The sequence below is a fragment of the Heliconius melpomene genome, chromosome 6, assembly GCF_056956725.1.
Source record: "Heliconius melpomene rosina isolate 202511_hmr_F chromosome 6, ASM5695672v1, whole genome shotgun sequence".
NCBI lineage: Eukaryota > Metazoa > Arthropoda > Insecta > Lepidoptera > Nymphalidae > Heliconius > Heliconius melpomene.
Window position 1 is genome coordinate 12,217,036 of NC_140394.1, and position 26,026 is coordinate 12,243,061.

Sequence of the window (26,026 nt, forward strand, 5' to 3'; positions counted from 1 at the left end):
TTGGAGCGTCGGAATGAAAAAAATCCTTCTTTCGAATGGGAATTGTACTCGCAAGCGCAAAACTAAATTCCTAAAAAATAGAAAATCGTTTACCACCCCCTGTACTATGCAAATATCATTTGACACGAGGAAGTAAACATTACTATATGTGATTTTTTGCTTATAATATTATTTATAGTTAATGGTATTTTTTATTTAGTCACTAAATATTAAAAGTAGTAGAGTGCGAAATTGTTTGACAATGGACATAGGTTCAATCCCAATTAAAAGAAATAAATTAATTAGCTTCACGCTGCCCATCTCATCCGCAAATAGCAGGATTAACAGAGGGAATATAGTGTTAAGACATTTCATGGTTACGCAACGCCCAATTTCAAAGTAATTTTTCGTTGAACAGCGGAGTTTAACGCTACCTTTTATGTACTTAACAGAGTTAGAGTTAGGAACAAAAGTTAATGTTTTCATTTTTTCGCTTTAGCAATGAGATACGCCAGTCAACACATAATGAACCACGGAATGTGGCTCCAACTAGGAGTCTTAACACTTGGTTCCCAGGTTCCCTTAGCTTACCCTGCTATATATAGTATCCCATACATACAGCAAAAACTGTGGCAACTAGGATGGTATGCGATGGTTTTAGGTTTAAATTCAAATAAAACAACCAGCTTCACGCGGTTTCCCGCACTGCGCCACATGAATCTGCCTCAAAATGAATATACATTGTTTACAAATAGATAAATTGAAAAAAATTATTACCATTCTTTTTAGCTTTTTTTCTTGAAGTCATGAATTAAATATAGTGTTTAACTTAAAAACGGTCGGACCGTTTCTAAGACGGTCAGTATATTTCGAGCTTTGCAACAAGTGACTTGTTTACAGTGATTATTATTTACAGTAAGTTATGTTTACTTTTTCGTATTAAACATTAAGTAAGACAAGGCGCGGCGTTGAGTTACGATAGTCAATAAGTAATATTTCGAAATCGAACAGAAGTTGAGGGACAGAGTGCCTTAACTTAAGTTATCTCCGAAGCTATAGAATTTGTTTTATTAAACACCCTAATGTCAAGTAGTGCTGGTTGGAATTAAAAAATATTTTTTGTGTAGGATAACGCATTATCCATTTATCGAGGAAAGCCATATAATTTTTCAATTTCTGCTTTTTAAAGTCCTGAGATTAGCGCGTACAACCACACAAACAGTTCATTTTTATAATATTTATATAAAAGTATGTATAATTTGACATATATAATATATAAATAGATATATTAAAATATCTCAATAGATAATCTTGTAAAATGTTAAATATATGTATTATACAGAATAATGAGATAATAATCTAATTGCGTTCGTTAAGTTTGTTTTATGTTTAGTAATTATATAAATGCAGGTTATTTAAGAGTGCATATCCTAATTGAGTATAATATAATTATATTTATAATATATGTTAGCGGCGGCGTTAGGTTCCGCCATCTTAATTCCATGGATTAATCGTGTGCTTATCACGTCAAAAGCTTGGAGTACTAGCTGGGACTTGCGACGAAAGGTGAAGGTTTAAGGGTCCAGCATTACAGATGTTCTTGAAACCTATCTTAACCTAACTAGATCAATCTATGAATTCTGATTATAAGATCCAGTTGTAATTGAAGATGTCGATTTTTGTTGTTTAGATATTTTACTTTTTTGTTAGCTTCACGCTGTTCCCCGCTCGTAGTAAGTTAGGAAACCCGGGAATCTAATGTCAAGACACTCTGTTACCATTTAAAAATAGATATGTTTTAAAAAAATATTTTATACAAGTCCTCTTTGGCAACTTCACGTTGTACCCGTAATATATTTCCTACACAACGCTCAATTTTCGTTTGACATTGTGTGCTTAGTGGCTGAGCTAAACGCCGCGCTTGGTCTTGTTACCAAAATGAGAAGATCATAATACTTCACTCCCCTGATTGAGAATCGAACCCACAACCGTCGTGTTTACAGTCACACACTGCTCCACTGGGGCACGATGACCTAGATATACGTACATATGTATGAATAGATCATTTTACATTATTTCTTCGAATTGAACCACAAATTCCAAGAAATGCCTAGAAGGTTTTATATTACTACAAATTGTCATATTACTTGACCTTGCTATGTCAGCAAATTTGAACTACGCGTGTTTAGTAAAGGAGTAATTATAATAAAATGTATTGAGGCTGTCTGACTGTCTAGTCCCACTTGCGGATGAGAATTATTTTCTTAGCTTCTGGTAACCAAGACAAAGCACGTCGTTGAGTTCCGTCATCCATGATCGATGTCTCGGGCTCTCGATACTATGGACATATAAATGGGGGAGTGGGGCGGTCCTCACTCCAGAATTTTTAGAAAAAAAATGAAACCTTTCAAATTAAAAACCAATTTACACGAAAAGCTTAATTAAAAGCTAAAGTCAGGGCACCCCCTGGGAAATATTTCTAGAAGCGCCCATGTGCCGTGCGTAGGGAACGGAGTGTCTTAACATTATTCTCCCACTGCCTACCCTGCTATATGCGGGATACAGCGTAAAGCTAAAAATAATAATAAAATTCCAGAGACACCTCTTCTAATTTATTATTGTTTAGAATATTCTATTAGCACTTTTGTTCACAGAAAGAAAAAATGCTGACATAAACTTAGATAGAATAAAAAACAAGAACAAAAATGGCGTCGAACAAAGATTTTTTTACAAAAAACGAAATACACATCACAGATACAAAACTTTTGAGAAATGACATTTTGGCAATTTTAAATTCTATGTTTTTTTTTATTATAAGCGTTTTTGACATAGTTACTAAGCATTTTTGCTCGTTTATAATTTTTTCATTAGTTTTGTTAATTGTTTATGTTTTATATAAATCGTATTTGAGTCCAGTATTATATGTGAAGGTGAGTAATAATTGACTAATAGTAATGTAATATATTATTTTTTTAGCTTCATACGTTTCTGTTCTCCACTTTCCGCAGAATCCTGGAGACATTGAGTGACGGATCTCAAAGGTGCGGTTTGCCTCGTTAGCCAGAGTGAGTAAATGAAAATATACACATATGAGTGGGAATCGAACACACAACCTGTCGCGTTTAAAAACGCACGTTTGTGTTTCTGCGAATTGACAGACCTAATTATTAATTAGAGTCAAGACATTTCGACTGCATTTTTGAGATATTACACGATATTCTAAAAAGTTCCACTGCTCAATACACAATACCTCCAGAATTCGTCGAAACTTCTCTTAGCCTACCCTGTCATTTGCGGGACAGGGTAAAGCTAAAAAAATACCCTGATAAAAAAATGTCCTGGAGGAAAAGGCGTAATGATGCTCACCAGCGCCAATTTTACTACAATAGCCTCATTTCTGCACATTTGTATGAAAATAAAATATATACCTATATATTTTAAGGAACTATCAGAAGTTGGATTCGAACACCTACCCCGCAAAGATCGAACACTGCATATAATACAAGCGCGAAAAATTAGGAAACTTGGTAGTAAACTGCCTTCACCATTCCCAAATGGCTGGTTCGCATTATCGGAAAGCAGAGAGTTGAAAATTGGATCTGTTATGCCTGTTGACGCTTTGGGTAAGTTTTTGAGTTCACGCCTTTACTCCCATAGCGGGGTAGGCAGAGGGTACCTAGTGTTAAGACACTCCGTTCTCCAATCCAAATTGGAAATATTGCGCTTTGTCTACCCAGATCGGGGAAATGAAAATAAATGAAAAACGAACATTCCCTCGAGTTAGGATGTGGAAAGGTACTATGTTCCCATTAAGACACTTCTGATCCCCACTTTTCACCAAACTCTCCACGCATTGTGTGTGTTTGAGTAGCGGAACTCAGCAGCGCACTTTGTCTTGATTAGAGCAAAGAAAGGACAATAATAGATATTTCAATCTAATGAGTGGGAATCCAAGCTACAACCGACACGTTAATAGTCGCACAATTAGACCCCTGCCCTACGACGACCTCAATTGATATTAACCCATTAAATCCTAAAATGCTTGTCCCAGGTTTAAATCTCTGCGTCTACAGAGGAGAAGACGGTATTGCGAGGATAGTGGACGCCTATTGCCCACATTTGGGTGCTAATTTAGCTATCGGGGGCACTGTTTGTGGGAATTGTATAGAATGCCCTTTCCATCAGTGGAAATTTGGGGCTGATGGCAATTGTGTTACTATTCCTGGGGCAGATTCAGGTTAGTTATTGCATTTAATTACTTTTTATGTAAATAAGCATAAGAATAATGTGATACATTGAAAATATCTAAATATAATATTATATTTGGGACCGTCACGGCGAAATGGGACAACATCTGACTGTACGCGACGGTTGTGAGTTCGATTCACAACCGGGGCGAAGAATTTCACTTCAAAATTGGGGGAATGGTGGTGTAAGGAATGACTTAACGCTAGTTTTCTTCCGCCTAGCCTGCTATGTGCGTGATAAAGCATAAAGCTATAAAACAAAAAAGTACTCTTCATTTTCAAAATTGGTACGATGGAAATTCGTGTACGTGTGAAACAAATAATATTAAGTTACAATCATTGTCCTAAGTGGGAATTGAATCCACAACCACCTCGCTTACAATCAGACGTTATCCTACTACGACTCGGCGGCCTCTAACATTGTAGTAAAAGTATTTTTTGATATAAGTATTTGATTATTTTAGTACCAAAAGGCATTACTATCAAAACTTACCCTTCAATGGAGGTAGATGGAGCTGTTTGGATCTGGTACCACGTGGACGGTTTACCACCTCACTGGAAGGTGGAAGAGTCTGAAGAATCCAAGAATTGGGGGTACAGGGGTAGAAACGAATTTACAGTAAACGCACATATTCAGGTGAGGTTTTTATCAGAATGTTTAAATTATTGTACAAGGACAGAGTGTTAGGACACTCCATTTTTACTTTTGTCCTGCTGTTTATTTGTGGTCTCGGTATCACAAGGTAGGACTGTAAATACGACGTTAGTGGGTTTTATTCTTCCTCAGGGAAATTAAATATTTCATATTTTTTATATATAGTGGAGAACGGAAGTGTCTTAATGGAAATAGAGTATCTTAACAGTTGGTTCCCAGGTTCCATCTGTTCGTTTATAATTGCTGTTAATTGATTTATAATTATCATGTGTTTTTTTTTTAGGAAATACCAGAGAATGGAGCTGACGTCGCACATTTGAATGCTGTACACACTGTCTCCTTATTAACTGATATTGGGCACAAATATCCTATATTGAATAATTTTATCGGTAAGTACAGTTCATAAATTACAATTAATATAATTATTTCTAATTACAAAAAAAAAAATTACCAGTGCTGAGAAATGGCAATAACGTGAAGCTAATACACCTATATTTTATTTTAGGACGCCACACATGGGAAGCTCAATGGTCAAAAGACAAAGAAGACCACGTGGCAGTCATCAAAATAGTTCACAATTATATCATCATGAAAATGAACCTGTTCCCCACGAACGTGGTCGTCCATCAGGTTTGTTTTGTTAAAACTTAACTCTTCCTTTTTATAAGAAGTATCATGAAGGAAGGCTATATGAGTATTATACATTACGTCACTATTTTCGTTGTAACTCACTATACTTGAGCACTTAGAAAGTGTCATATGTGAAAAATATTCTTGGTTATTTTATTTAAAAAAAAACAACTTTGCGCTGTATCCCGCATACAGCAGAGTAGGCAGAGGGAATCTAGTGTTAAGACTCTCCGTTTTCCCACTTTCTGCAGAATTTTTGGGGACTCTTTCTTTCTTTAGGGATTCTTCATCAGGGACATGTACAACCTTTTCTAATTAAAAATACATAGTTTATTATTATATACTGTAACAACCCCAAATAATTACACAAACAATCCATTCTTTAATTTGGGAGATAAGTATGTACAAACAAACAAAAAAAAACATAGATTAATTTCTTTATACAATTATTTCACCAGCTGCCTTTGTTTTCAGATAGGCCCAGCACACGTACGTCTCAATTTCGATTCCCCTCTAGGTCCTATCATGATATCTCAATCAGTCACTCCTATGGGGCCGTTACTGCAGAAAGTTGTACATAGAGTGTATGCCCCCTGGTATAGTGCTGTGCTTGGCGCTGCTATGGTTATTATGGAAGCTTATCAGGTATGTTGAATATCGAGTAAACTAGTGATGTACTGTGTTCAACGTTTGTATGTAGCCGGATTTCAACTTATACCTTTTGTAATCTGACTGAGCTTCACGCTGTATACCGCACTCCGCAGGGTAAGCAGAGTGAACCTAGTGTTAAGACACTCCACTTTCCGCTGAATTCTGGAGGCAATGCGGGTTGAGTTGCGGAACTCAACGCGGAAAGGCTCCAAAATTGGGAATGCCTCTAATAAATTAAATAAATTTTTATATTCTCTGTTAAGTCCATCTTTTCTCTCTTTCAGTTTCAAAGGGACGTTACTATTTGGAATAATAAAAAATATGTCAGTTCACCAGCCTACGCCAAAACCGATAAAACTATTCGTACGTATAGAGCGTGGTTCAATCAGTTCTATAGCGAAAATAGTGTATCTTTGAAGAATGCCCTACAAAATCCTTTAGACTGGTAGTTTATCACTTAATGTTAGTAGATTTCAGGATTAACTGTTAAAAAGAATGGAAAATGTGTGTTACGATTTGTTCCGACTTCAAAAAACAGCTTGGAGAACCGATTGTATTGGTGAAGATATATTTATCCCTTTGATCTGGCCAGACATAGCCCGGCGTTAAGTTCCGTAATTAAAAAAACAATATCTCTTAATTGAAGAGAGAGAGGTGATCAACAGTTTTGAGGGCAGTGTTGTGTTAGCGATAACATCACAAATAAAATGTATATATAATCATTATTATTAAAGTCTTAGGTAGACTTATGTGCGATAACTTCTAGTTAACTTATCAGACAGATATTTATTATATTGGAATTTAAGAAAAAAATATAGCAGTATTAGAAGACGCGTTAATTAATATTACAATTTTCAAGTAACTATTCCGCAATATTCTTCGAGTGGCTTTTAAGATGTAAAATGGAAAATGTCGTTTTTTCTCCATTCGCATGTTAAATGGACTCTTAAACTTCCTAATCTATCTATGTATCTGTATGCCAAATTTTAAGTTCATGTGCGTTGAAAGATTTTTTTATACTAATAGGCACAGAAACTGCGCCATGCCAGCTACATTTATGTGGCTATCTTGGCCCAGAGGCACGAGCGTTCAACTGTAAGAGCGATGGTTGTGGGTTCGATTAATATTTTCATTTCCTCGCTCTGATAACGAGGTAAAGCGCGGCGTCAAGCTCCGCTACACAAACGAAATACGTCCGAAAAACGAAAAACAGACAAATCACTGGACTTAAATAGTTGAAATTTGGCATGTTCTCGTAAGTGGATTTGGGAGTGAGAGGACTAAATCATAATTATTATTCATAGTATAGGGGAGTGATAACCAAGCCTGTGACTGCGAGTGTCTAATACAGACGGAGAGAGATATGAGAGACCACTTACCTTTCTAAAAATAAACTGGCCTACTGGCCTTTCTTTACAAAAAAAAGAGAGACCTACTAAAAGAGAGACTTTCCCTATTTCTTCAATGAACATATTTTATTACTAGGCTTATAATGACTCAACGCTAAACGCAACGCAATTATAGTCAACTCTAATAAAGTAGTTAGCGACGAAGCGTATAATATAATATAGAATATATAGATATCTAGATTGTTATTCTTTTCTGTTTTCTAAAAAGAAAATGATGAGAACAATTATCTGTCAGGTAAGTAAACAGGAACTTGGAAAAAAATGTATTTTTTAGAGTAAAGACATATTGTATAAGTGTTGCCATATTGTGTATTGTGAAATTATTACTTTTAAATATAAATATTGTGTACCATATTTCTTATTTTATTTCAATAGAAAGATAATAAGAATTATAATGCAAATACAAATTTAGAACACATTAACTAATAAAAATTTAACGGAGAGGTCGAAAGAAAACAAAAAATATATATATAAAATGAATTTATTGTTCCGTAATCGATTTATATTCAGCATAATCAATGAAACCGTCGTTATTCAAATCAGCTTTCTTCAAAGCTTCATCAATAGTTTGTGATAATTCTTCATCATTATATTTATTTGGGGCTCCGAGTTCGTTACCATCTGCGTCTGCAATATTGAAAAAAATATTAATATAAGAGAAGGAGAAGATGACGAAAAGACGACGATCGTATTCGAAGACAAGAGATGTTTAAAAAAGATAAAAAAATGATTAAAGTTGAACTTGACACAGTATCCCGAACATAACAGGCTAGGCAAAAGGAACCTGGGAACCTTGTGTTAGGTTAGCGCTTTGCCTGATTACCAAACCGGGTAAATGAAAATTAAATATTTCTATTCCGAAAGTAGAAAGTGAACCCAAAACCGTAGCGTTTGATGACAGCCTCTGGTCTCCAATGGATATTAATATCTTCCAGTAAAAAATTGATGCGTAAATGTATGAATTTGGTGAGAAAAACATATATTAGGTACATAGTATATGATAATAAATAAATTTTAAATTCGTTTTATTACATTTCCCTCTTTGTTAACCTTTTATTTAACTTTAAAAGAGAAAGAATTAATTAATTAGAAAATTGATTCTTTGACAAAATTTTTCAAAAGATATTAAATAAAAATTACTTTACACTAAGTAAGGGTGGAAATAATAACATTTTTTTTATATTTATATAAAATTTATTACTCTAAATTTATATAGTTTTTTTATAGCTATACGCTATATTCCGCACATAGCAGGGTAGCCAGAAGGAATACGGAAAATCTAGTGTAGTAACTCACCATTCCCTATTAAGTCACTCCTTACCCCACTCTCCGACATTCTAAAGGCATTATGTGTTGAGTGGCGGAATTCAAAACCCCGCTTAGTCTCGACAAAAGAATGAAGAAATGAAAATGTTAAATATTTCATTTAATTAAGTGGGAATCGAACCCACAACCTGTTGCACTTACAGTCACACTGTGTGAGCCTGCGCCTGCATTGAGCCTGGCCTTGAGTTATACAATGTATTAAAAAATCAATGGAAAGTGGGGAACAGATTGTCTTAACACCAGGGCACCTAATGAGGTTCCCTCTGCCTAGCCTGCTGTGTGCGAGAATCAGCATGAAGCTGACTTTGAAGTCACTCAAATATGAGCTAATTATCTTCATTAATCGCACGTGGCCATCACTGATCGCGAAGGCAATTAGATGAAAAATTTTATATTTACCCATAAAATAATATTATAAAATACCCGGTAAACCCATGAAAATTTTATTATTAATTCTTAATAGATATTTTTAACAAATAAATACAATTATTTTTTTAATTTCGCCTTCAACATATTGACTCGATACTCCAAATAATCGATGTAGCCGTCGTTATTCAAATCTGTGTGTTTGAATGCTTGTTCCAACAAAGCCTCGAGCTGAGCGTCTTTATAAACTAGATTAGATCCTCCGGTTTGGTCTGAAATTGTTAAGTTAATTATGTAAAAACTGCTTGAATATACATAATAATAGCATTGTTTGATAATAAAAAAGTAATGAACAATGTGAAATAGAATTAGAGAATAATAGAAGCAGTAAGTATAGCTTATAGTGTAAACCTACTAACAGCCAAGCAATCAAGCAATCATTTTTGTAATAAAATTTATTTGTATTCTCTCCTATATAAAATAATACACAGATTGAAATTATTTTTATTTTCACTTTCGAATGGTATAAAAATGTACGTGTATGTAACTACAATCGGATTTAGCAGGTTTACACTCTTATGATGTGTTACCGGTGGCTTAAGAGTGTAAGAATCTAGTCTATTTTACACTAATTTACATCAAAACCTGGTTATTTTTAAATAAAACCTGATTATACCCTAAACACGTATAATATTATATGCTTAGTGGTGTCACCTAAGATTTAAATACTTCATTGATTTAAGTAGAGTGACGAAATATTTATATATTTTATTTTAATGATTTTTCCTCTTTAGCTTCTGGTTATATTTTGCATTGTCCTTACATGTTGCAATTCATTCATCATCGTTGTACAACACACTATTTGCAAATTGACTTAAAAATAATTAATTACTTCGGGTGAGAATCGAACTCACAACTGTTAAGTTCACAGACGTTCTGCCGCTGCGCCACGAAGGCCTCAATATGCATACATACGTTTTATAAATATAAACTTTCCTCTGTCGAATGTGATTAACACACCACTATCTTTCAAAGTCATGCCAACTTAATGACGCTAACGATGACAAATAAAGGAATATATTTTTGTTTTTTTTTCTAAGCATAATAAAGAAACATTGAAAAACTTACCCCAGTCTTATAAGGGTTTCTCGACAGCACATTTGGCACAAATTCCCAGTTTTTGTGGGATTTATTTAAACATAACATAAATATAATACGAAAATCTTTACATTTTTTAAGCAATCTTCAAAAATCAAAATCGTACTAATATTAGAAATGTGAAAGTTTATGAGGATGGATGTTTGTTCCAATTAGCGGGCGACACCCCGTTTGAGTCGCCAGTATGGTATATACTTGCTTTAACAATGTATACAAACTACTACTATTCTCTTTTTTATTTAGACAACTTACACCTTCGTGTTCGTGTGTCATATAATATTTTGTGGAATATTTTATGTGTTTAGATTTTTACGAGCTGGGATCCAACCCACAACCAGCCGTGTCTGCAGTCACATTTTTAATCCCTGCGTCACCATGTGCCCTTGCACCTTGCGACAGTCCTCGTTTATATTTCTATTCTTCAGAAAGCTAGCAGAAAGCGGAGAACTACAAAGCAAACAAACTAATTTTCTCTGCAATAATGTGGTAAAAAGTAATCCTTCTTCTTTCAAATTTAAAACTTTAATAATATCCAACTCGTGTTATATTATATAATTATAATTTCATATAATAATAATACTACCATTCTCCTCTTTATTCCCCATATTTAAACTCGGACGGACAAACAAGAAAGCAATAAAACAAGAAAATTTTCATATAAATTTATTACATTTCAACAATTCATACAAACATACTATACAACCATAACCCATACACATAAATTAAAAAGCATCATTTTTATATTAAAAAGCGTAGACCATTTTCCACTTTTTAAGTTCTGTCTGCCTTCATTGCTATATGCTTGAATGCATAAAAATTAAATATATACTGGCAACATTTTTCTATTCTATTGTTTTCTATTGTTTTTTATTATAAAAATGATGATTTTTATTTTTTTATGTGTACAAAACATACACACATTGACAAACAAGTTGTATAAAATATATACATATATATTAAAGTATTATTATAAAATGTAAAAAACATGAGTTTTTTCTTTATAATGACAGATATAAAATATGTCTTTTAAATGTTTTTGAGTAAAAAGAAATATTTATAACATTATTATTGAATATGCAAAGACGGTCTTTTTTATAAGAAATATAAAAATTGTGACCATAATAAGGAAATATTTATAGTTTTCAAGTAAGAAAGAGATTCTTAATATAATACAAACAACAAAAAGGACGGAAGATACATAATTTTTTTTTATAAAAACAGTCAAAGAAAAACATTAAAAATAATTTAAAGCGCAAGTGTTAAAACTTTTATAATTCGAGATATTCTTATTAAAAGTCAGAGATAAAAAGGACACCACATCAAAAACAATATATACAGTTCAAAAAGTTTAAATTTATCTATGCTTATTGATTTTCTAAATGGCAACACTCAATTTAATAAAAAGAATAAAATTTTTAAAAATATTTGTGCTTATAGATTTTAAAAATGGCATCAATCAATTTGATAAAATCTAATTCAATAAATACTAGTTGTCACGTAAAAACTTTCAAAAACTACATACATAACTCTAGCCTATTTAATTTTGAATGCCCATTTTGAAAAAATATTATATATCAGTGTCGCCCTTATAAATGCGGTGTAATCTATATCTATATAACCATCGCAGTTGTGATAATCCATATTTATCGATTAAATTAATTAATTCGTCATCTTTTAAAAATTACCTTACCACGAGACAAGGAAAAATTATAAAATTATACATTTTATAAATTAAATGTTATAATAACAAAATTCTATATAATGAGGAACAAAAAAAATTAAAAACTGTATTTTTTAAATTGAAATTTTATGAGCGTTGCCATAATAAAAACTACGAATCTCAAAAAAAATAAGAAAAATGAGGAACATTGTACTATTTCCCCTCCTTATTCATATTTTTCTGTTGGGCCCTAATAAATTCGGGGTAGTCTATATAACCGTCGCGGTTGTGATCATCCATATTTAATATAGGATCTATTAAATTGATCAGTTCATCATCTTTAAATATTTTCTCACCTACCGGCGGTGATCCTTGCTGATTTTCTTGTTTGTGACCTTGTTCTAGTTAATGGACAAAAAATGAAATGTATGAAATATGATTATAAATAGTGAAGTACGGTCGACGAGTCGTGGCCACTCTAAACTCTCTCTCTTTTGCATTGTTCACTCAGATAAAAAAAAATTAAAAATCAAATCTGCCCAGTCATCATATACAGCTAACTTCCGAGCGGCCTCAATTTGTCGACAGTAATATAAAGATTGAATTTTGGAAAGCAGGATTTGAACCCGCGACATTTGGGTATCGTCCAAGCGCCCTACACTATTACGCAGCTATATGCATAAAAAAAATAAAAAGCTATATGTATATTGACAAGTGAATATTAAATTACATAATTAATGTTCAAGTAATATGAAATACATAGAGCTGACATTAACCCTTATTGAAGCCAAGACACATACAAACACAATTTAAATTATCCCATGTTTGAGCATATTTAATAAAGTTGATTAATTTATCAATATAATTCAAGATACTATATTCAGTTTTTATTAAATTAACTTTTTCTTAAAGGTTTATTTTTTTTAAACTCACCGTGCCAATGTATCAACGACTTGATCAATTCACAGCCGTCGAGTTTATTATTGTTATCAGCATCGTGCATTTTGAAATAGTGGAATTGTAATTCCTGTTCCGACATTTTGGATGTATCGATTGGTACGTCCATATGTTCTTGGATATGTCTAAAACAATGTGTTTTTATTAAAAAATATATATTAACATAAATTAGAAAAACTGCATTACATTAAATGTGCAAAGGTAGCATAATAATGTAGGTCGCATAATAATTAATATTTTAATTGAAGACTTGTGTGTGAAATTTTATTAAACATGAACTATTTTTAAATTGTAACATCGGGTAAAGAGAATTTGGAAATGTCCTCTTGTGTCAATGTTTCTCTCTATCTATCAATACATCTACAATATGAGATCAAAAATATAAAATTCTATTTTTTTTTTAAATTTTTTAATTTATAATATTAAATAAACTTACTCTCTTTCTTGTGCGATGTTAGCGGCATTAAGTAGTTGAGGATCTGTAATATATATATTTTTAAATAAAGTTTAAAAATCTACCTAGCTAGACCTAATTAATGCATCAAAATGACCGAAGTAACCTCCTCATAATCACCATAAAATGTTGAAGGGTCATTTCATTATCAGTTTCAGTAAAATCAGTAATTATAGAAATTTCAAACAAAATAAGTTATGTATATATACGAAATAATAACAATTTTGTGGAAAAATTTATATTTTAATTTAAAATCTTACCACCGTGACCCCCGTGATGACCATGTTGACTTTGAACAGGAACTTGCTGTACAGGTACCTGTTGATTTATCTTGTTATTTTCAACAATACACACAATAAAAACCAAATTTGACATTAATAAATATAATTTTGAATAGTACTATAAGTAAATTTTGTTAATGTTTAATAAACTTTTAAATAGAAAAGCAATTATTGACTTTAGAATGTAACTTCTTTAAAATAAGTTAAAATGAGAAGGTTTCGTAAAAACATAGCAAAAATATTTAAATCAATAAAATACAAATGAAAAATAATAAAATAAAAAATTCAGTTAAAAACTTAATTCTATCTAAAACTAAAACATAATTTATTCTTAATTCTTACTCTTTATTCTTGATGAAGAAATATAAAAATATAAAAAAATTAAGGAATTATAACTGATAAAAAATTTATAAAGCTTTTTGCAAGGTACAAATATAGTAGATTGATATCCGATACGTAGTATGAAAAATGCCAATTAAAAAAAATATACAAACCTGTTGAACAGGAACTTGCTGTTGATATTGTTGTTGGGGAAGCAGCTGTTGATATTGTTGTTGTGGGGGCGGCGGTTGTTGGTATTGTTGTTGAGGTGGCTATATACAAAAAAAAATTTGTTATTTTATTATTTTTTTACATTTATATATGTTACAAGTATCCATTCTAGTCCAGCTATCTTTTTAAATTAAAAAAGAGCGAGAGAGCTTTTTAAAATTGTAAGATAGCTTGACCAGAATGGACATGTGTCACAGTAGATAGAATTAAAAGGAAAGCTTTAGTTAGAGGTTTTTGGGGTCTTTTGCTTTGATCATCCATATAAATTATTTTAGATTAAGAATAATGTAAATTTTACTTCAGCAATAAAGGCTTTTTTATTTTATTTATTTATATTTTATTAAACTAAACATATAACTTACCTGTTGATGCATTTGTTGTTGTGGAGGGGGAGGAGGTTGGTAATTCTAGATTAAAAAAAGAAAAAACTAATTGTCACATTTACAGTTGCATGCTTATCAACCTGCGCCACAACAGGCCTCAATCTTATTTATTTGGATAGATATATATAGGTAATTTAAGCTTTTTGGGAATCTATTTGATTTGGTTCGCAAAAATAGAAAAATGTTTATTCATTTCACATCTATTTAGGTAGGCGGGCAACAGCATGGCAAACACAGTATTTCCCGCATAATTTCCAACCCAATGAAAATTTGGGATAAAATAAAAATAGCCTATATGTTGCCCCTTTATCTTTCAATATTAGTTCCAAAACAAATGATCCAGAGGTTAGCCCAGAAAAACAGAAAGTCAGGAATAAAATATTATGAAAAAAGTAATAATATAATCGATTATAGACCGAGGCCAGTCATGACACAGGGGCAAAAGTGTATCATTTTACATGGAATTAGTTGTGGGTTCAATATCCACTCAAGCAAATGAAATATTTATTTAAATTTATATTTTCATTTGTTCACTCTGGAGTCGAAGCAAAGCACAGCATTGAGTTCTGCCACTCAAGACCCAATGCCTCCAGCATCCGCATTGGATACACCATGAAGCTGATAAAACAAAATAATATAACTTCCTACAATGTAAAAGTAAACACTTCTAAAATACCTATGTATGACTAAAATTTTATATTATTAAAATAAATAGAGGGGCCATGATGGAATTATGTTAATCAGTTACAACTCCAAATGAAGGAAAATTTATATATTAAAATATACTAAATATACATATATGCCCTTCTCATGAAGTATCTAAAATAAAAATGAAGTATCTAAACGCAGTTTAAATTCTTTAATTTATGTTAGTGTTAAGTAATTATAGAATATACAGACTCAACAAAAATGGACTGGAAGATTTTTCATCATACACTTTGGGGGTATAATTTGACTCAATAGGTATCTTCTAGGCAAGTGATCATTTTAGACTGCATTAGGTTAGAAAAATGCAATGTCCATGTTTAAACTGTATTAATCTAATTCAATTTCACATGGAGGAAAATTTTTAAGTTAAATATGTTTTAGCCCTATTCAAAGAATCAAAATGCAGCATAATTTTTTCCATTTAATACACAACATCCTTAAGTTGAGAATTTTTTTATCACTATTCTCTCTGCAAACATATTGTATTTAAAGAATAAAAAATACCTGATAGTTTTGTGGTGGCACTCCAGGTGCAACTTTCTGCTGGTACTGTTGCGACAGCGCACATTGTAGAAAAGAAGCTAATATTAATAACTTATACATACTGGCACCTGAAATTTAATAATCTTATATATATAGGAATTTCCTATAAACTTTAACTAAAATTAAAGTTAACACATATGCTTGAAATAATAATGTTTAGACTTTTTATATGTAAGCATAGAGAATTAATTTACCTTTACCTACGTGGTAATATAGTGATAAAAAGCTTATCTAATTGTTATAAAAGATTAAACTAAAGTTGTTTCTGCTAGCGTTTTCAAAAAACAAGTTGGGAAATCACACGTCACTTCAATATGTCATTTCTCTTTGTGATTTACATTCCGTTTAGCGTTACGTGGTTTGGAAATGTCACTTTTTAAGTAAATTATTATCTTTTTTTTAATTAATTTTTAGTTTAAAAAATATATATATATCGTACTGTGGGAAATATAAAAGATTTTCTATTTATAACATGTCATAGTTAGCTAGACTTCAATGATATTTCGGCGAAAAAAATAATTGTTTTTTTTTAGCTTGTACTGTCCGTTTATAGCAGGAAATGCAGAGGGTATCTGGGAACCTAGTGTTAAAATACTCCACTCCTGGGTCTGGTAACGAGGGAAAAAATGGCGTTGAATTCCACCATTCAACACGCGCTGCATCAAGAATTTGGCATAAAGTGCGAAACAGAAGTGTTCTAATGGGAATGTTGTGCACTAGGTTCCCACGATCTTTCTACCTTCCTTGCTTTGTCCAGTGTCCTAAAATAATCTTCAATTTAGAAAAATAATCAAAGCCATTTTAATTTTTTTAATTATCTATATAGATTTTTTTATTTAAAAAAAGGAAAATCATTAAGTAAACTATTAAATTATTTTCCTAATAATCTCTTCTATCTTCATGCAACTTACTTTATCTTGTAACTCATTTAGATTGTAAAGCTATAGCTTAACTTAGCTAGCTTAGCTTTATATATTATATTATAAAGCTAAGCTCGCTAAGCTAGGTATAATTAAAGGACTATTAAACAGATCTTGGAACACTTTACCCTGAATTTTCAAAACGTTGCGAATTGAGTGGCGAAACTTAAACACGATCTTGAAAAATAATAAGCAAATCAATGACATATATTTAATTTCATTTAGGTATTAAGTAAAAACACAAATGCTTATTTAATAACAAAATATATTTTTATTATTATGTACAAAAACAAAGCAAAACGGTTAAAAGTATAATTATGTAACCTATGATCTATTTTAGTAATATCCACCAAAAAAATTTCAGCATAGCTACCAATCATGGCGCAGCGGCACAAGCATATCACTAAAAACGTGACAGGTGATGGGTTCGATTCCTACTCGAAAAATAAAGTATTTCCATTTCTTTGCTGTGGTGACAAAGCAAAGTGCGGCATTAAGTTTCGCTATTCAACGCACAATGCCTGCGGAGTGTCTTAACACTAGGTAGTATAAGTCACGCATCACGTGTTGTGTGACCGAGCTTAATCCCGCGTTTTGTCTTCTTATCAGAGAGAAGAAATGATAATAACTCCCTCTACAGAATAGGAATCGAATTTACAACCGTGCATTTACAGACGTTCCCATGGCTTCTATTCTATTTAATTTTCAAATCAATTAACAAGTTCGTCATTTTCCGCCAAATTCTTACATATGAAATTCACTGTCAACATTGTATACAACTTTTTTAGTATTGGGCGCAGACTTAAACGCATTGTGCCTTTTGAAATTATCGTTCCCAGTCTTATTATATTTTTCTAGTGTTGCCAGAATGTGGGCCTATCAAGACTGTTTTTCCTCTCGAGCGACGAGAGTAAAAGTTATTACCCTGATATTCTTAAGCAATCCTATAGAAGTTATCCTAGAAATATAGGATCAAACTTCAAATCCTAAATATAAGTGAAAAAAAAATTCTCATTTTCTATTACGACATAACTTTCCTAACAATTGATATTTTCTTATTCCTTCTTCCTCCTTCTTCCAAGACAGCAACATTATCATATTCAGAGCTGACATCTTTAATACATTCTATTTCATCTTTAGTCAATCCATTCGGCAAATCAAATTTGACAAACTCGTCATTTCCCGCTAAATCTTGACACAACGTTTTGACATAACATTGAAAGTCACTGTCAACGTTGTACACAACTTTTTGATTTTCGGGTACCGACTTAAACGCATTTTGCCACAATTTTTTAACATTATCATCGCCAGTTTTGTTATATTTATCTAGTGTTGCCAGCTTATGACCGATTTCTTTATTTTTAGGCTCTAATTTTAGCGCTTTTTTATAATATTTTACTGCTTCTTCGAATCTACTTAACGATTCGCAGGCGCGTCCATAATAAAATAACGCTTTACAATGTTTTTCAATATCTGTTATAAAATCAAGACTTTCCAGAGTATTTATTGTATATTTAGGTTTATCTACTTTAAAATAGCAAATTGCCATATTAGTATAAGATTTAATTTTATATAGTTTTAGTTCATTTAACTCATTTTCGTCATTAGTTTGTGATATATTTAGTATTGAAATGGATTGTTGGTATTCTCTTATGGCAGCCATATATTTTTTCTTATTAAATAAGTTTTTGGCCTTACTGTGTATAGATTGTACTGTGGTTATAGTTACTTCGAATTTTCTTTGTTCTTCCATTGGGAGGCTATTGAATCTGTAAAAAAACACAATATTTAAAAAAATATTTATATTTTTTATTCTTATTCTTTTTGAGCGTGCTGTAACATAAAACTGCGCTGTCTTGTTACCAGAGGGAGAAAATGAAAATATTAAAATAATTCATCCTCCTGAGCTGGAAATGAAACCATAACCATTGCATTTATAGTCACAGTGTGAGTACGCCACTACTGCCTCAATCATATCTTTAACGGGTCACTTTATATATTTTTCTCAGTTATGTAAATATAAAGATGTTAGTTGTTTGTGATACTTAGTGACATGTTCATGTTTTATGCAAACAACTAAAAATAACCAATATTTGAAATGGATAAGGTTTACAAAAAGGATTTTTAAACAAAAATTGCCGTCATTTCTTCTTGAGGCCGACTAGCCTTAAGACGTGTGAATAGTTGTGGTGCAGGGGCATAAAGTATGATTGTAAATGCGACAGTTGTGGGTTCAATTCCCACTCAAAGAAATTAAATATTTAATTGAGTTTGTTGAGTTCCACTACCCAATATGCATTGCCTTCAGAATACGGCGGAATGGGGAACGAGTGTTTTATGGTTGCCACTGCCTACCCTGCATCCCTGTGCGGAAAACGGCATAACCCAAAAAGACTTACAAAATATTTATACTTATAGCTTTGTACAAAAAATAAAAAAAATAAACAAAATAGTTAAACCTTCTCACCTTCTCCCAGCCCCCGTATTCTCAACACCGTACAGACATATAGCAAACAATGCTATCTCTGGCCTAATGCGGGGCGGAACGCCATGCTTACCCCACGCTACCTCCGGCTTTAGTAATAATAGGAATCTAGCTTTTGGGCCTTTTATGCAGGTTAGGCCTATTTCTAGTCCAGGGATGAAACGACCGTGACCCAGAGTTAAACGCTGTGAAGAAATAAAATATGAAATAAAAAAAACTTCAACTTCACACTGTATCCCGAATATAGCAGGTTAAACAGGCATCTAGTGTTAGGACACTCCGTAACCCACGCGCCGCCCAATTTTGTTGAATGGTGGAACTCAATGCCGCGCTTTGACTTGTTACCAAAGCGAGGAACAAAAAGCGAGTAGAAGGCAGGAAATAGTCTCGAAGGCTACAGATACCACAGTCAACATGGCGAAATACTGGTAAATACGATCAGAATTTTCCAAGCATTGACACGAAGAAGTCTCGAATTTGAGCAGAAAATGGAGAAATAATTAATTATACTTATTCTTTCATTGATACTTTTACTTTTTTAGAGGTAAGTGTTAATCCAAAAATTATTTTTAGGTTTCACAATAAAAAAAATCTTTATTGACAGAAAGGCCTATATGATTGTGCACGCAATAGTTTTGGGTTCAATTCTCACTCGAATGTATATTTATTATGATTTCAAATTCAAAATATTCTTTATTCAAATAAAGTTATTATAAGCACTTTTGAATCGCCGAATGAACATATGAACAAAAAGCTACCACCGGTTCGGAAGGCAGTTCTGCTGAGAAGAGCCGGCAAGAAACTCAACAGTTGCTCTTTTCAAAATCAATGGTACAATCACAATCTATTACATTAGTTGGCAGCTAGTTAGCATTTAAAGGCATTAAAAAATCTTTCAATTTCCCACTATATGAGATAGGTATTAATAATTCTTTTAATCAATTATAATAATATAATAAAATAAATTGATATTGCCATATTTTTATTATATTATTAAAATATAATAAAATAATATTTTTATTATATTCACATGATCTTACCATAGGATTACCATTATTCATAGTAAGCGTGGAATCAAAGGGGATTTTTGCATTTTCAAAATATGCTGCGTAGTGTATTGTCACTAACGCATCGGATGGTACTAGTGGTCCAGAACCTATAAAAAGAAACACGATTAACCGGATTACTCATTCTCGTTAGGCATTCGTATAATAGAAAATCCGGATAATCGTATGTATGAAGAAAAGCGGCTTTTATGCAATATTATGCCTTTATTAAAAAAAATAACAATAACAAATCAGAGAAAATCAATATGTTATAAGAGATTTTCCAACAACATAGAATGAACACACTTATTTAGGAACATTTAGGTATTTAATATAATTGTTAGCGATTGTCCTATTTTCTCTCCGGCTCTTCTTACGCATATATGAGGGTGGGCAGTATTTTTTAATATTTAAAGGTGTACACGATCAATATAACATCACGATACAATATAAATATAGTGCCTAAAAGTTTTGAAGGATATACATATAGTCAAAACCTACCCTACCTAAATTATACAAAGTGCACTCTTGTATTAAACGAAAACGTGAAAGTAATCACAAAGGCATGTGAAACAGCTAAGGAATTGAACACCAGTACCTTCTTCTAAAATCATCATTTTCACTGCACCGCTGGGCACACAATCAATCATTTTACTTGCTAAATCATCAAATGAATGATACTCAGGGCATGACAGCATTAGTTCATTTACTGATGTTTCTAAATTACTGTATACATCTTCGTCACTGAGAAAATTGAATATATAATTATATATAAATAGTACAACAATAAACAGATAATAGATGATTGTGGGTTCGATTCTGGGGATTTTTGGGAATGAAACATTAAATATTTTCATTTCTTTGCTCTGGTAAAAAGGGAAAGTGCGGCCTTAAGTTCTGCCCTTCAACATGGAATGCCTTATGAATTTAGTAGAAGGTGGTAAACTGAAGTCTCTGAATGTGGAATACAGTTTCTAAGCACTAGGTTCCCAGGACTCCTCTGCCTGCCCTGCTATGTGCAAAATACAGCGTGAAGCTAAAAAATGGGCTTATAAAAACAATGTGGGGGATACAATGAGGAGCTAAAAAAAGCTACCTGTCATCATTGTCCATATCTGGATACAAGTCATCATCACAATTTAACATTTCTCCTGTTTTTTCCTTCTTTAAATTTGTATCAATATGAAATTCTGATATGCCACTTAAGAGATCTCTGAAATATTATAAATTAATATTATGAATGTAATCTGACAATAAATATAATGTGGTATTTTTCTTAACTATACTTCTTACTTATAAAACTTTTTTTGTTATTCTTTTCTTTGTATAGCTTGTAAGTAATCACATTTTGTTAATAAAGGTGCATTTACACATTTGTTTATTTTTAATTTATATTATAATAATAGAATTTAAAATAGTTATTATTGTTGCTATGGTCATGGGTGTAACAAGAAATCCTGTTTTAGAAAACATACAAATTTGAATTTTGTTACATTGGAATTGAACTTGTAACCTGTGCAAGTGCTCTGAACACTAAGCCATACCATTCATCAAGCTACTTAGACATTCTGCTATTTGTGGTTACAACTCATTTATGTTGTAACCATCTAAGAGGTTTTACTTTAAGGTTTACTTTTTCTTCTTTTTTAATGGAGAAATGCAAATAATTCTACCATACAACAAATGAGAAAGTTTGTAAGGAAAGAGTGAATAATATATAGGCTACAATTTATTTTATATTATATTATTTTGTATACTTCAGTGATAATAATAACAAAAAGCTTAAGTGGGCAAAGACGCGGGTAAGTCCCCAGTATAATCTATATATGTTGAATGTTAGGTAACTAAGATAGAAATTATTTTAACTTACTTCATTGTAACACCTTTTGAAAATTGGACTGGATCTTTAAAAATTTCCTCCATTTTTTATTTATTTCTTATTTAAATCGAAACGTAATTATTTTCAGCAATATCAGGTAAATTAAATTTAAATGTTAAAATAAAATAACAAAATTTAAATAAACAAGAAATAAGATTGGATTACGGCGGTAAAGGCAAACAAAATGTTATATTGCCACTATAAAAATGTCGATCAACTGATATCGATATCAATCGTTCGATATGTAAAAATATACTTAGGAGACTTCTGTGCTACAAATGTCAACTGCCAAATATAGTACTGCAATGTGTCAATGTCGCTGTCAATGTCATTTTGACATCCCGCTCTTTTCATTTTGTTATTAAGTTACTAATTTAAGCGGGAAGACATATTTGGCCCTCACATACTTGAGGTTACACGTGTTGTAGTCGATGTGATTTGTTACTAGGTTGTTAATAGCTCATTATTAGCAAGTTATAAAGTAATTTAAATGTTTTAATTAATAAATATTGAGAATTGGTTAAAAGAGCTGCTATAATTAACACTGAGTAAATACCTATATGTGTTTTCGAATGTTGTTGGTGTTTTATATAAGTTTCTAGTTATTTAAACTTCAGTTTATAGTTATTTTGATTTTTAATAAATAAGATTGTATTTGTAACAATAGTGTTGTATAGTTTTCTTTTGATATTTCACTTCTGAAACCTAATTTCAGAAGTGGGATACCTATCTAAGCCCATCAGGCCAGATCCTTGTACCTTATAATTTTGTTATTTTTGTGAAAGCAAATAAAACACCAGTTTCATCATTTCTCTTTTCTTAAATTATTTATTGCCTATATAGAAATACAGTGTTAAATATGGGTGATGCTGGAAGTAAATCACAAAACAAATCACGTCGACCGGACACGACACGTGGTCGCGGTTAGCGAGTTAGGTTAAGTCATTTGAAAGCCATGTTATGGGACTCGAGCGCTAAGAGTGTCTCGAGCGCTCGCGCTGGTGCTTTCATGGTTCTGTTGCAGGACATTCATGCCGCCGCCGTGCCGCTATGAGGTGCTTCTGCTCCCACGACAAGTGACGCGTTCCCGCGCGTCTCTGTGTACCTCTGCTGGCGACGTGCGACGCTTACCTGAGCGTCTTGGTGTGCCTCTGCACGACCTCAGCTCGCGATGCGCGACGCTTTCCTGCGCGTCTTGGTGTGCCTCTGCACGCGCTCAGCTCGCGATGTGCGACGCTTACCTGGGCGTCTTGGTGTGCCTCTACACGCCCTCAGCTCGCGATGTGCGACGCATTCCTGCGCATCTTGATGTGCGTCTGCACACCCTCTGCTCGCAATGTGCGATGCGTCTGCGAGACTGCTCGCGATGCGCAACAAGTTCCTGAGCGCCACTGGTCTCGATGCGGTTCCCGCGCGTGTCTGCGCGCCTCTGATACTGATGAGCGACGCGTCCCCGCACGTGTATGCGCGCTTCTGCTTGCAATGCGCGACGCGTCTCTGTGTGTCTCCAGGTATCTGAGTGCCTCTACTGGTGAGCATTACAATGCATTTCTTTGGAGATTAGACAAACTTGAAAAAGGTACACAAAATAATATTCCTTCTCATAATTCAACCTGTCATGCTAGTTTGATAAAAACAAATTTAAATGATTAACTGTTAGATTTGATACTTTTCCCAAAGGTGCATATTATCTGAATGTATGGCCTCTGATACCTCATCACCTTCTCAATGTACTTCAGGGGTTACCAAGTTAGCCCGTAATCTTTCTGATGGAATATCTTCTTTAAATATTTGAATAATACAAAACTATTTTATATCAAACTTTGACTCTGTTATCAATGATATTGAGCTATAGTATGAGGAGGTGGAGAGGGTTAGAAGTGCTAGTAACTGGAATGATTCAGAATGTTTATCACATGACTCTGGGCGCCTTAAGGGTGATGTTCATGGTTGAATGAGTGAGTGAGTGATTACTGGTGATCATAGGTGGTTGATGTTTAATGCAGGCTGATTCTGAAGAGTCCTGTGGTTGTGCTTAGTGCGCTAGAGGAGAGACGGGTGCCAGTTTGCCTTGAGATGATTCTTGTCAATGTATATAGGGCTTAGTGAATTGAATTGAGTTCTTGATATATGGCGTTTCGAGCTTGCCAGTTGAGCACAATTCAGTTGAGCATAATTCATAGTGACTAAAAAAAAAAGGAAAGAAGAGATTCATAGCTTAATAATTGGGCGTCCGTTACACAATTCTTTTAGATTGGAACAATTTTATGGTTGGTGAAGGGGGTGTGAGTAACATTGGATAAGGAAACCTAGAAATGGTAGCAGTATGACTTGTAACCTTTGTTTGTTTTGAAATGTTAGTTGTGTGAGGGAGAATCAATAAACTATACCTTAGAGGGTGAGTAATACTGTTACTTTGTTGGCAGGAAATGGTTTTGTGCCCTTGGCTATTGATGAGTTCTCACTTGGAACTGACTTGATAGTTGTTCCGAGATCTTGTATGCCTGTTCTAGTTATTTTGGATGCTGATGTTATTGTATGTAGAAAGTGAGTGCTGTTATGTACATTTGGCTTTAAGTTGTTTTAAAAAAAAAAAAGATTAATCAATTAAAAAGAGATTTGGTAATAATTTTAAACATATAATTAGTCTCAATCATAAAACGAATAGAATTGAGTCACAGTGGAAATAGAAAAATGTGTGGCTGTTAGGAGAGTTTCAGGTAGACTAACTATGTTTTATACTAATGACTTATTAATGCATACATAGTATTGAAGTGATGCAATGCTGCAGATAAGGGTGCAGACCTTGTATATAACTTAGGATTTATTAAATTAAACAAATTAGGATTATTAATATTTTTAATTTATGTGCAATTGCAACAAATGTCTGCTATAAGATTGAAATCAGAATGAGTAGAATTTAATTTAATTGTTGGATTAATTGAACTAATAAATTACATTACATTACATAACAAGTAAATATAAAAATTGTAAATTTTATGCTAATAAAACCAAATGTAATATTTTCATGCCTAATGGTAGAATGTATATGGAGACTAAATATTAATAATTAATTAATTACATCTGTAACATATGTTGTAGGTAACATTCTGAGTAAATAAATTCAGCTTCAAAGTTAAAATTCCAGTGTCAAATAAAGTTACATTGAAATCATTGTTATTACAATTAACACACAATTTAGTAGATTTGAATAAATAAAGACCCATCAGTTATTACCTAGTGATTGACAAAAATGTAAATTTCCTAAAATAAAATTTGTTTTACAAATAGTAGGAAGTGAATTAAAAGCCATAACGTACATAGACATAATTTCAATTTCACAAATAGGATTATCGATTACATCAAGTTCATTAAGATTACTACATAAATAATTTTTGCTATGACAAAGTTTACAACTATGACTTATATAACTGAGGATACAATATTTAGTCTTACCTCTATTAATAGCTATATAAATAATTAGCGGGAGGGATTATTGTAGCAAAAGATTTCTGTACTACTATTATGAGGTTAAGGAGTTTGAATTATTTTAAACAAATTAAAATGGGAAATTGAAACCAGAAGAATGTTTATAGTAAATAATAATTTATCGTTTATGATATAGGAGACAATTTTAGACAACTTAATTAGTGAGGAGTAAACAATGCCTAGGAATGTCTATTGAAGTGTCTGTCCTGGTCTGAAGTGTGAAATGTGTCTGAAGTGTGTGTCTGTAT

General features: G+C 32.5%; 3 protein-coding genes across 12 annotated transcripts; 1 reads left to right on the top strand and 2 right to left on the bottom strand.

Moving 5' to 3' along the window:
* The first annotated feature begins 2,639 nt into the window (after positions 1–2,639).
* Positions 2,640–7,866, top strand: nvd (cholesterol 7-desaturase nvd). The gene is made up of 8 exons (XM_085186739.1): positions 2,640–2,909; positions 3,422–3,602; positions 4,031–4,216; positions 4,691–4,863; positions 5,165–5,270; positions 5,387–5,511; positions 5,986–6,156; positions 6,447–7,866. The coding sequence occupies exons 1-8, from the start codon at positions 2,685–2,687 to the stop codon at positions 6,609–6,611; spliced, it is 1,332 nt and encodes a 443-aa protein (XP_085042865.1). The 5' UTR covers positions 2,640–2,684; the 3' UTR covers positions 6,612–7,866.
* Positions 7,867–8,036: 170 nt separating this feature from the next.
* Positions 8,037–16,310, bottom strand: LOC146538555 (lymphotoxin beta receptor inhibitor). Of its 9 annotated transcripts, XM_085186682.1 has the most exons (9): positions 16,154–16,309; positions 15,921–16,027; positions 14,688–14,732; positions 14,268–14,366; positions 13,753–13,810; positions 13,475–13,517; positions 13,015–13,163; positions 9,382–9,535; positions 8,037–8,198 (listed from the first exon to the last, which is right to left on the bottom strand). In XM_085186682.1, exons 2-8 carry the CDS (start codon positions 16,017–16,019, stop codon positions 9,384–9,386), a joined length of 645 nt encoding a protein of 214 aa, XP_085042808.1. In that variant the 5' UTR covers positions 16,020–16,027; positions 16,154–16,309; the 3' UTR covers positions 8,037–8,198; positions 9,382–9,383. The 9 variants fall into 9 exon arrangements, with proteins under 9 accessions (XP_085042808.1, XP_085042810.1, XP_085042809.1 ...); XM_085186684.1 differs by lacking the exon at positions 9,382–9,535; XM_085186683.1 differs by lacking the exon at positions 8,037–8,198 and having other exon boundaries at positions 9,379–9,535.
* Positions 16,311–17,124: 814 nt separating this feature from the next.
* Positions 17,125–22,481, bottom strand: LOC146538556 (inactive peptidyl-prolyl cis-trans isomerase shutdown-like). 2 transcript variants are annotated; one of them, XM_085186740.1, is made up of 6 exons: positions 22,281–22,481; positions 21,507–21,623; positions 21,009–21,154; positions 20,405–20,520; positions 19,347–19,549; positions 17,125–18,648 (listed from the first exon to the last, which is right to left on the bottom strand). In XM_085186740.1, exons 1-6 carry the CDS (start codon positions 22,331–22,333, stop codon positions 17,901–17,903), a joined length of 1,383 nt encoding a protein of 460 aa, XP_085042866.1. In that variant the 5' UTR covers positions 22,334–22,481; the 3' UTR covers positions 17,125–17,900. The 2 variants fall into 2 exon arrangements, with proteins under 2 accessions (XP_085042866.1, XP_085042867.1); XM_085186741.1 differs by lacking the exon at positions 22,281–22,481 and adding an exon at positions 21,955–22,162.
* Between the last annotated feature and the right edge of the window lie 3,545 nt (positions 22,482–26,026).